The sequence below is a fragment of the Oncorhynchus masou genome, chromosome 30 (assembly GCF_036934945.1).
Source record: "Oncorhynchus masou masou isolate Uvic2021 chromosome 30, UVic_Omas_1.1, whole genome shotgun sequence".
Lineage (NCBI taxonomy): Eukaryota > Metazoa > Chordata > Actinopteri > Salmoniformes > Salmonidae > Oncorhynchus > Oncorhynchus masou.
In genome coordinates, this window is record NC_088241.1 from 5,455,425 (window position 1) to 5,467,529 (window position 12,105).

Sequence of the window (12,105 nt, forward strand, 5' to 3'; positions counted from 1 at the left end):
GGGTTCTTCACCTGTAGGATCATGTGAGACTAACCACCCGGACAGCTGATGTGTCTGAAAACTCATTCTGATTGGCTGGTCTCAGATGATTAGGGCCTAATTCAATTATTTAAATTGACTGATTTCCTTATATGAACTGTAACTCAGTAAAATCGTTGACATTTGCAGTGGCGATTCTAGACCATTTCAACTGGGGGGGCCAAGCTGGGGCCAGTTGTACTGTTAGAGGGGCCAGTTACATTAGACGTCATTGTTGTCATATCGTTTTCTTCACTGCATTGTAGGCATTAGCAGGCAAGAGACCATGTTCATAATCATTCAATGTTCCACCTAAAGCCGTCCCTCTAGAAAATGTGTGGGTTGAATTAGTGTTCCGCGTTGCCATGTTGTCTAATAACGGATGTAGAAAAAGAAGGATTGCAAAAATTAGTTATGTAAAAATTATTTCATACTCCACATTTAGGGGGGCCACAAGGGGGTCCAAAATTGTTTTCACAGGGGCAGAACTGCTAGTGGACATTTGTGCATGTGGCATTTATATTGTTATTTAGCATATACATTAGAAATCATATTCCAAAATAAATGTCAGGGTGAAAGGAATTGAAAAGTAAAATATTGTTTGACATGTTTTTCTTGCTTTCGTTTAGTGCTGCTCTGACCAAAAGGACACCGGACCAATGATATTCGTCAGTGCAGAAAAGCTCAGGTGAGGGGGGAGTGGAGAGGTGTCAGGTAACATTATTCACTCATGAGTCACTGTTTTTACCTGCCAGTGAAGAACCGGAACGATACAGTTTGAGTGGGTTCTACTTACATTTTTAAGAGATAAATATTGAAAAGATACTAATCCAAACGCATTTGCACTTGTGATGAGGTGAGTATTAATCTGTTATGTTTTTCTGTGTTTAAATCCGTTTTTTAACAGGCATCGAAACACAAAAGTGACTTGGTTGTGCTGGGAGTATCGTAGCGCTCAGGTGTGGCACCTGTTTTTCCTATGAATAAAGATACATTGAAAAGTATTGTAGGAACCTACAATGTTATATAAATACAGTGCCTTGCGAAAGTATTCGCCCCCCTTGAACTTTGCGACCTTTTGCCACATTTCAGGCTTCAAACATAAAGATATAAAACTGTATTTTTTTGTGAAGAATCAACAACAAGTGGGACACAATCATGAAGTGGAACGGCATTTATTGGATATTTCAAACTTTTTTAACAAATCAAAAACTGAAAACTTGGGTGTGCAAAATTATTCAGCCCCTTTACTTTCAGTGCAGCAAACTCTCTCCAGAAGTTCAGTGAGGATCTCTGAATGATCCAATGTTGACCTAAATGACTAATGATGATAAATACAATCCACCTGTGTGTAATCAAGTCTCCGTATAAATGCACCTGCACTGTGATAGTCTCAGAGGTCCGTTAAAAGCGCAGAGAGCATCATGAAGAACAAGGAACACACCAGGCAGGTCCAAGATTCTGTTGTGAAGAAGTTTAATGCCGGATTTGGATACAAAAAGATTTCCCAAGCTTTAAACATCCCAAGGAGCACTGTGCAAGCGATAATATTGAAATGGAAGGAGTATCAGACCACTGCAAATGTACCAAGACCTGGCCGTCCCTCTAAACTTTCAGCTCATACAAGGAGAAGACTGATCAGAGATGCAGCCAAGAGGCCCATGATCACTCTGGATGAACTGCAGAGATCTACAGCTGAGGTGGGAGACTCTGTCCATAGGACAACAATCAGTCGTATATTGCACAAATCTGGCCTTTATGGAAGAGTGGCAAGAAGAAAGCCATTTCTTAAAGATATCCAGAAAAAGTGTTGTTTAAAGTTTGCCACAAGCCACCTGGGAGACACACCAAACATGTGGAAGAAGGTGCTCTGGACAGATGAAACCAAAATTGAACTTTTTGGCAACAATGCAAAACGTTATGTTTGGCGTAAAAGCAACACAGCTCATCACCCTGAACACACAATCCCCACTGTCAAACATGGTGGTGGCAGCATCATGGTTTGGGCCTGCTTTTCGTCAGCAGGGACAGGGAAGATGGATGGAGAAATTGAGGGGAAGATGGATGGAGCCAAATACAGGACCATTCTGGAAGAAAACCTGATGGAGTCTGCAAAAGACCTGAGACTGGGACGGAGATTTGTCTTCCAACAAGACAATGATCCAAAACATAAAGCAAAATCTACAATGGAATGGTTCAAAAATAAACATATCCAGGTGTTAGAATGGCCAAGTCAAAGTCCAGACCTGAATCCAATCGAGAATCTGTGGAAAGAACTGAAAACTGCTGTTCACAAATGCTCTCCATTCAACCTCATTGAGCTCGAGCTGTTTTGCAAGGAGGAATGGGAAAAAATTTCAGTCTCTCGATGTGGAAAACTGATAGAGACATACCCCAAGCGACTTACAGCTGTAATCGCAGCAAAAGGTGGCGCTACAAAGTATTAACTTAAGGGGGCTGAATAATTTTGCACGCCCAATTTTTCAGTTTTTGATTTGTTAAAAAAGTTTGAAATATCCAATAAATGTCATTCCACTTCATGATTGTGTCCCACTTGTTGTTGATTCTTCACAAAAAAAGGCACTGTATATATTGACATTTTATTTAAAAAATGCTTTTAAAGTGTAGGTCTAAATACAGACACAGTAAATATTTAAATAACATACTGTAGTTATATGAACAATGGTTACATAATTTCATACATAGCTGTACTTTAATAGCTACAGAACATACCCACCATGGTGTCATAGGCCTAGAGTGAACCCTAGAGTGAACCCCATATCATTGCTAGAGGTGACTATTGTGATTCTACTCTGAGCAATGTCAATGTACAAGATTTATGTCTGTCAATGTGCCACACACCTCACCTCCTCTCTGTCCCCCAGGTGAGTGACCATGGCGCAGCACTATGATGGTCTGTCCCACTGTAAGCTGGCCCTGGTGTTTGCCATATTGATGGACCTGCTAGGTGTCTCTGCTCTTCTGGTGGGGGTTTTCGCCCCATTAGAGATTAAGGGACAGGACTTTGGGGACCTGTTGGTGTACTCTGGGGCTCTACTGATGCTCATGTCCCTGGGAGGATGGGTCATGTGGTACAGCGGGAACCTTGAGGGCCTGACCTCCAGGAAGGAGCTAGGGGGAACCATGGGTGCCATGGACCGGCTGGCCCGCTCCCTCAGCCGCAGGATACGACTCCCCAGGAGCCACAGCAGCCCCTCATGATGCTTCATGGTCAGGCGTAGGAGAAGGGCGTGGTTGTAGGGGAGGATCCTCAGTGTCTCCATTAGACTATTGGCCCCTGACAGTGAAACTGCCTGGGGGTCTGGGAGCAGTATTGTTGGCATTGAGGGAGTGCTATTAAATGAACCAGGCTATGGTCCGTGATGTGAACAGGCAAAAGCGGGGTTGGGAGGAGCACCCTTCTCAAACCAAACAGTAATCTGCGCCGCTCGGTCATGTTATCATCAAGGCAGCATATGTTCACATTTTCAAACTAGTTTTCAATAGGAAGGCAGATAATGATTGCTTTTTATAAAAATTATTTTTGGTATGTGTAAACGCAGAATCCTATTCATTACTACCCACACGATTAACCTGTCACCTTTTTTTTTGGAGCTGACGGGGAGGATGCCCGGTTCCAAAACGAATGTAATCAACGCCAACCCATTTCACCCGGGACAGGAATAAGATTCCGCTTTTAAGATATTTTTTTATAGAACTCCCTCATTCTTTAACCCAAGTTCCACCGCCTCCAGTGGAAGAGACTTACATACTGCTAGTTCACTAGTGTCAATTACAAGATGAAAAAAACTGTTGGTCATTGCATTTTATTGTGACTTGACCTTTGCTGAAACACCTCCGGTAGATAACAGAATTGTACACTGTCTGAATAGGATTTTAAACGATCAAGCATGGAGGTTATTCATAGTTCACTTGGTTGGTTTGTTTCGGCTTGAATCTGTACAGAATTGGTCTTTATATTCATAATAATTAATGTGTTGTGGTTCTTTGAATCGTAATAGGGTTTTTGTATTAAATTATACAATTGTATTAAAACTATAAAAGAACCTACCATAGGGCATTTGTGAAGATTTGGGGTGTAAAGTATTACATTATATTGACTTGAAAACATCTTTTATGAAAGTATTTACAAAAGTTTATTTGTCATAGATTATCTTGCATAGAGTCCAGTTGTGATGAACATTTTCAGACATGAGTCACACACAAACACTATCAAATACGGCATAAAATACTTGAAGTATCTTTTGAGACTTCCACTCCCTTATCGCTCTGCAAATGAAAACTTAGAACAAAACAAAAAAATCTAATGTGTTTCACAAGGTCATGACGAGCAGACATAAGATCATTTCTCTGGGAGAAATACTAGCACTTTATTTCTCTAGAATCTTCCAAGAGGATTAGCCAATAATTTCAAAATATTTGACACACACACACACACACACACGGAGATGATAATAAAGTGCAATTACGCTGTAGATTTACCCAGCATGGGAACTGAAGGCCAGGGTCTTATGCAACAATAGTTACTAGGAACCTAGCAGCTTCAACACTACATCTCAGTGTCAATGTAAACGAGTTTGATCAAACGTCATGGAATGATGATATGAATCTGAGTGTGCATGTTTTGTGGTAAAAACAAACCTTAACCACTCTTAACTAACCAACCAAAAGTCAGAGACTCTTACTGTAAAATACTGACTAACGGATGACCTAAAGTCAAGACTCTTACTGTAAAATACTTTGCTACAGTGATGAGTCATTTAGCAGACACTCTTATCCAGAGTGATTTACAGGAGCAATTAGGGTTAAGTGCCTTGCTCATCATGTGCACAGACCGATTTTTGACCTAGTCGGCTCGGGTTTTCGAACCAGCGATCTTTGGGTTACTGGCCCAACGCAGCTAGGCTACCTGCCGCCCATATATGATTACCATAATGAGGAAACGTTTCACAAAAAAACACAAAACATTGTACAATCTCACAGCAACGATTGCCAAATCATATTAAGGCACACATAGAGGACACTGGCTTAACCAGGTGAAAGGTTTAGTCAAGGGGATGAGGGTAGCAACTGAATAACAGAGTGAGACAAGAAGGATTAAGCTGTGATGTCTTAATTTAATCCCAAGATTCTAGAACAAAAATCCAAATGGAACTCCTAGTGAATGAAGCCCATTAAAACATGGCTCCTATTTGTACTTCCTGGTCTCTTGTATGACATCTCTGACTAATCCTTCCTTGTCTCATTCTAGACTGGATGTGGGTGTGGTCAAAGGGCGGAGCTGGGCAGGGAGGGGGTGGGGCTCTGCCAGATGATCATGTGACTGCGGTCTGATCGCAGTGGAGCAGCTTCGGGTGCGCCGTCATTCGCGTCGTCCCCTGGAAAAGGTAAGAGGGAGACAGTCAGTCAGACAACCACTAATGACAATCACGTGATGTCCTCAACTCACCGATACGGAAGTTGATGTAGCCCTCTCCTCCACTGAGAATGAGTTGAGAGGTAGAGACGAGAGTTACAGCACCGCCTCCTATTGTAGAGAAGCTGGTCACACAGCCTGGGGAACACAGATATAGAATACTAATAACCATGTAATAACTGCATAGTATCACAATATAATACTACCGAATAACTACGCAATAACTGCATAGTAGCACAATATAATACTGTCTAATAACTATGTAATAACTACATAGTATCACAATATAATACTTTTTAATAACTATGCAATAACTGCATAGCATTTAATACTGTAGAACAGGGCTATTCAACCATATTCCTACTGGGGACAGATGTAAAAAGGTTAATTGCAAGGGGGATGGACATTTTCCACATGCAATTAATGTTCGGCGGAACTGTATAAAAAAAGCAACGCACATGACCAATAAAGCACTTTTCTTCAAATTAAATGTTGCTAAAAGTAATTAGGAAAGAAGTGGAGGGCGCTCAACCAACGTGAGTCGAGGTGCAGCCCAAAAACGCTCATCATTGAAAAGGAAGTCACAATACTTGCTCATTATTTTAACTATTAAAAGCTTCTTAAATGTAATTAGGTTATTTTAAAATCTGAAAACTAGGCATCTTAATAAAGAACACAAAGATATGTAAAATCAGGTGATGCCAAATTCCAGTTTGTGGGACGGAAGTTTTGAATTAATTTCCCACAGTCATTAGGTGCATTCATTTGTCCCACTCCCTTCTAACAAGTTCCTGTGAGCATCAGAGAGGGAAACAGAAGGCGTGTAGTGTTCCTGAGCGTCGTAGCTTTCAGGAATGGGGTCATAATATGTTGTAGCTTAAACCGTTCAAACACCAGAGACAAATTCATATAAAGAAAAAATTATCAACATGCCACATAGGCGCTAGAAACCACAAAAAAAACCACCATAGTGCTTGTCATTTTGACAGTGAACATCTGATTTTTTTAGTTGTTTTTTTTTGCAGATCTTTGATTAATGTTTAGAATTGATCAAAGGGCCAGGGTAAATTAATAAATGGGCCGGATATGTGCCGTCAGTTGAATAGCCCCGCTGTAGAATAACTGCATTGTTACACAACAGTGAATGAATGAACAACGATAAGAGATTGTCACCAGGTGCAGCAATGATGAACTTGACAGCTTGGCGGTGTCCATGGTAACACAGTTGTGCTGCCGCCAAAGAGCAGTATGGTATAGAGGCAGACTCTGAACCTATGGAACGCAGAGAAGAAGACAATTGAGATGTGACCAGTGTAAGGACATTATCTCTCAGGTCATTCTGTTGTTGACCCCTGGGTCTCAGTGGTCAGCACTCACTGAGAGACACAGGGATGGAGAAGATGGCGCCACTTCCTGTTCCCACCCACAGCCGGCCAGAGATGAAGGTGAGGGACGAGATCTGCAGCGGAGAGAGAGACAAGAAGGCAGGGCCTGGAGGAGGAGACAGAGAGCCAAACAGTCAGGAACTTATCAAGCAAAATTGAAGAAAATTCATTCAAAGTTATACATTAACTCATATGTGGGCCATTACATGCTCACATCAGCAATATAAACATTAACAGATTCATGAACTGAGAATCCTGTTCCTACCCAGTGTTTTGGTGACCAGAGGGGTCAGATCCACATCCTGCAGGGGCCGGCCAGTGGACCAATCGAAAAGCCTGAGTGTAGGGTCGAGCCGACAGGACGTCCACACACCACTTCCTGCCGCACACAGGAAACGCACCTGCTGCTCACTGCGCTCCGAGATGGTTAAAGTTTGCTGAAAGAGAGGTGGGAAATAGACAAAATAATACAAAGTACAAACCATTCTGAATTCACACACACAATATTTTCAGGTTCGTCAAACTCTTACCTCCACTTTTCTATTCTCGATATTGACCACATGAACCCGATTCCAGTATCCTACCCATAAGCCCGCCCCCTTCGCTAGGCAACAGCGAATGGGCTGCAGTGGAGTTGATCCCAGAGGCAAAACCTCATGTGATTGGAGATCCCATCCACCTATCAAATATGGTGATGATTAGTCATCATTAGTCTTTTACAATCACAGGTTGTATCTGGTATTGGATAGATGGTATGAAGTTTGTCAAATTGACATCAAAACATATATTTTTTTGCATTTTAGCTAACACTAACCCTTTTCTTAACCTAATTATCCTAATCGGCTATGCTAATTCTCTTAACCCGTAAGTTCTCCTAACCTGTTACAAAAAGTCCATTCTGACATAAACTGTATCGCTTCTAGCAAGAACCATCGTATCTCAAACTTAAAATGGTACCACTTCTACCCTCCTTTCCTTCATATGCACTGATATGATCCTGACAGTGGCCTGACCTGATCCTGACAGGAACCTGACCCTGATAGTAACCTGATCCTGACAGGAACCTGACCATAGCCTGATCTGATCCTGACAGGAACCTGACCATAGCCTGACCTGATCCTGACGGTAGCCTGACCTGATCCTGACCTGATCCTGACGGTAGCCTGACCTGATCCTGACGGTAACCTGACCTGATCCTGACGGTAGCCTGACCTGATCCTGACGGTAGCCTGACCTGATCCTGACGGTAGCCTGACCTGATCCTGACGGTAGCCTGACCTGATCCTGACGGTAGCCTGACCTGATCCTGACAGTAACCTGACCTGATCCTGACAGTAACCTGATCCTGACGGTAACCTGACCTGATCCTGACCCTGATCCTGACAGTAACCTGACCTGATCCTGACAGTAACCTGATCCTGACGGTAACCTGACCTGATCCTGACGGTAACCTGACCTGATCCTGACAGGAACCTGACCCTGATAGTAACCTGATCCTGACAGGAACCTGACCATAGCCTGATCTGATCCTGACAGGAACCTGACCATAGCCTGACCTGATCCTGACGGTAGCCTGACCTGATCCTGACCTGATCCTGACGGTAGCCTGACCTGATCCTGACGGTAACCTGACCTGATCCTGACGGTAGCCTGACCTGATCCTGACGGTAGCCTGACCTGATCCTGACGGTAGCCTGACCTGATCCTGACGGTAGCCTGACCTGATCCTGACGGTAGCCTGACCTGATCCTGACAGTAACCTGACCTGATCCTGACAGTAACCTGATCCTGACGGTAACCTGACCTGATCCTGACCCTGATCCTGACAGTAACCTGACCTGATCCTGACAGTAACCTGATCCTGACGGTAACCTGACCTGATCCTGACGGTAACCTGACCTGATCCTGACAGTAACCTGACCTGATCCTGACAGTAACCTGATCCTGACGGTAACCTGACCTGATCCTGACCCTGATCCTGACAGTAACCTGACCTGATCCTGACGGTAACCTGACCTAGACAGTAACCTGACCTGATCCTGACGGTAACCTGACCTGATCCTGACAGTAACCTGATCCTGACGGTAACCTGACCTGATCCTGACCCTGATCCTGACAGTAACCTGACCTGATCCTGACAGTAACCTGATCCTGACGGTAACCTGACCTGATCCTGACGGTAACCTGACCTGATCCTGACAGTAACCTGATCCTGACGGTAACCTGACCTGATCCTGACCCTGATCCTGACAGTAACCTGACCTGATCCTGACAGTAACCTGACCTGATCCTGACAGTAACCTGACCCTGATAGTAACCTGATCCTGACAGTAACCTGACCTGATCCTGACAGTAACCTGATCCTGATCCTGACAGTAACCTGACCTGATCCTGACAGTAACCTGACCCTGATCCTGACAGTAACCTGACCCTGATCCTGACAGTAGCCTGACCTGATCCTGACAGTAACCTGACCTGATCCTGACAGTAACCTGACCTGATAGTAACCCGACCCTGACAGTAACCTGACCCTGATCCTGACAGTAACCTGACCTGATCCTGACAGTAACCTGATCCTGACAGTAACCTGACCTGATCCTGACAGTAACCTGACCCTGATCCTGACAGTAACCTGACCCTGATCCTGACAGTAACCTGACCCTGATCCTGACAGTAACCTGACCCTGATCCTGACAGTAACCTGACCTGATCCTGACAGTAACCTGACCCTGATCCTGACAGTAACCTGACCCTGATCCTGACAGTAACCTGACCCTGATCCTGACAGTAGCCTGACCTGATCCTGACAGTAACCTGACCTGATAGTAACCCGACCCTGATCCTGACAGTAACCTGACCCTGATAGTAACCCGACCCTGATCCTGACAGTAACCCGACCTGATCCTGACAGTAACCTGACCCTGATAGTAACCCGAACCTGATCCTGACAGTAACCCGACCCTGATCCTGACAGTAACCCGACCCTGACAGTAACCCGACCCTGATCCTGACAGTAACCCGAACAGATCCTGACAGTAACCCGACCCTGACAGTAACCCGACCCGATCCTGACAGTAACCCGACCCTGATCCTGACAGTAACCCGACCCTGATCCTGACAGTAACCCGACCCGACCCTGACAGTAACCCGACCCGATACTGACAGTAACCCGACCCGATACTGACAGTAACCCGACCCGATCCTGACAGTAACCTGACCCGATCCTGACAGTAACCTGACCCTGATCCTGACAGTAACCTGACCCTGATAGTAACCTGACCCTGACAGTAACCTGACCCTGATCCTGACAGTAACCTGACCTGATAGTAACCCGACCCTGACAGTAACCTGACCTGATCCTGACAGTAACCTGACCTGATCCTGACAGTAACCTGATCCTGACAGTAACCTGACCTGATCCTGACAGTAACCTGATCCTGACAGTAACCTGATCCTGACAGTAACCTGATCCTGACAGTAACCTGACCCTGATCCTAACAGTAACCTGACCTGATCCTGACAGTAACCTGACCTGATCCTGACAGTAACCTGACCTGATCCTGACAGTAACCTGACCCTGATCCTGACAGTAACCTGATCCTGATCCTGACAGTAACCTGATCCTGATCCTGACAGTAACCTGACCTGATCCTGACAGTAACCTGACCTGATCCTGACAGTAACCTGACCTGATCCTGACAGTAACCTGACCTGATCCTGACAGTAACCTGACCCTGATCCTGACAGTAACCTGACCCTGATAGTAACCTGACCTGATCCTGACAGTAACCTGACCCTGATAGTAACCTGACCTGATCCTGGCAGTAACCTGACCCTGATCCTGACAGTAACCTGACCCTGATCCTGACAGTAACCTGACCCTGATCCTGACAGTAACCTGACCCTGATCCTGACAGTAACCTGACCTGATCCTGACAGTAACCTGATCCTGACAGTAACCTGATCCTGACAGTAACCTGACCTGATCCTGACAGTAACCTGACCTGATCCTGACAGTAACCTGACCCTGATCCTGACAGTAACCTGACCCTGATCCTGACAGTAACCTGACCCTGATCCTGACAGTAGCCTGACCTGATCCTGACAGTAGCCTGACCTGATAGTAACCCGACCCTGATCCTGACAGTAACCTGACCCTGATAGTAACCCGACCCTGATCCTGACAGTAACCCGACCTGATCCTGACAGTAACCTGACCCTGATAGTAACCCGAACCTGATCCTGACAGTAACCCGACCCTGATCCTGACAGTAACCCGACCCGATCCTGACAGTAACCCGACCCTGACAGTAACCCGACCCGATCCTGACAGTAACCCGACCCTGATCCTGACAGTAACCCGACCCGACCCTGACAGTAACCCGACCCGATCCTGACAGTAACCCGACCCGATCCTGACAGTAACCTGACCCTGATAGTAACCTGATCCTGATCCTGACAGTAACCTGACCTGATCCTGATAGTAACCTGACCTGATCCTGACAGTAACCTGACCTGATCCTGACAGTAACCTGACCTGATCCTGACAGTAACCTGACCTGATCCTGACAGTAACCTGACCCTGATCCTGACAGTAACCTGACCCTGATAGTAACCTGACCTGATCCTGACAGTAACCTGACCCTGATAGTAACCTGACCTGATCCTGGCAGTAACCTGACCCTGATCCTGACAGTAACCTGACCCTGATCCTGACAGTAACCTGACCCTGATCCTGACAGTAACCTGACCCTGATCCTGACAGTAACCTGACCCTGATCCTGACAGTAACCTGACCTGATCCTGACAGTAACCTGATCCTGACAGTAACCTGATCCTGACAGTAACCTGACCTGATCCTGACAGTAACCTGACCTGATCCTGACAGTAACCTGACCCTGATCCTGACAGTAACCTGACCTGATCCTGACAGTAACCTGACCCTGATCCTGACAGTAACCTGACCTGATCCTGACAGTAACCTGACCCTGATCCTGACAGTAACCTGACCCTGATCCTGACAGTAGCCTGACCTGATCCTGACAGTAACCTGACCTGATAGTAACCCGACCCTGATCCTGACAGTAACCTGACCCTGATAGTAACCCGACCCTGATCCTGACAGTAACCCGACCTGATCCTGACAGTAACCTGACCCTGATAGTAACCCGAACCTGATCCTGACAGTAACCCGACCCTGATCCTGACAGTAACCCGACCCGATCCTGACAGTAACCCGACCCTGACAGTAACCCGACCCGATCC

At 45.5% G+C, this 12,105-nt stretch overlaps 2 protein-coding genes across 6 annotated transcripts in view; one reads left to right on the forward strand and one right to left on the reverse strand.

Annotated features, from left to right (window-relative positions):
• The first annotated feature begins 737 nt into the window (after positions 1-737).
• On the forward strand, positions 738-4,119 carry LOC135521878 (transmembrane protein 238-like). 2 transcript variants are annotated; one of them, XM_064947658.1, is made up of 2 exons: positions 738-874; positions 2,904-4,119. In XM_064947658.1, exon 2 carries the CDS (start codon positions 2,914-2,916, stop codon positions 3,238-3,240), a length of 327 nt encoding a protein of 108 aa, XP_064803730.1. In that variant the 5' UTR covers positions 738-874; positions 2,904-2,913; the 3' UTR covers positions 3,241-4,119. The 2 variants fall into 2 exon arrangements, with proteins under 2 accessions (XP_064803730.1, XP_064803731.1); XM_064947659.1 differs by lacking the exon at positions 738-874 and adding an exon at positions 887-977.
• A 32-nt stretch (positions 4,120-4,151) lies between these two features.
• Positions 4,152-12,105, reverse strand: part of LOC135521865 (C-Jun-amino-terminal kinase-interacting protein 4-like) — a 29,334-nt gene continuing 21,380 nt past the window's right edge. For all 4 annotated transcript variants that reach the window (XM_064947640.1, XM_064947638.1, XM_064947639.1 and 1 more), the window contains 6 exons: positions 7,371-7,519; positions 7,106-7,277; positions 6,833-6,946; positions 6,629-6,727; positions 5,489-5,593; positions 4,152-5,417 (listed from right to left, as the gene is read on the reverse strand). In XM_064947640.1, coding sequence (XP_064803712.1) covers positions 5,308-5,417; positions 5,489-5,593; positions 6,629-6,727; positions 6,833-6,946; positions 7,106-7,277; positions 7,371-7,519 — 749 coding nt within the window. In that variant the 3' untranslated portion in view covers positions 4,152-5,307. The remainder of the gene's footprint in view (positions 5,418-5,488; positions 5,594-6,628; positions 6,728-6,832; positions 6,947-7,105; positions 7,278-7,370; positions 7,520-12,105) is intronic.

Coding starts and splice junctions, on each gene's coding strand:
- LOC135521878 (XM_064947658.1), top strand. CDS start 2,914: ATGGCGCAGCACTATGATGGTCTGTCCCACTGTAAGCTGGCCCTGGTG.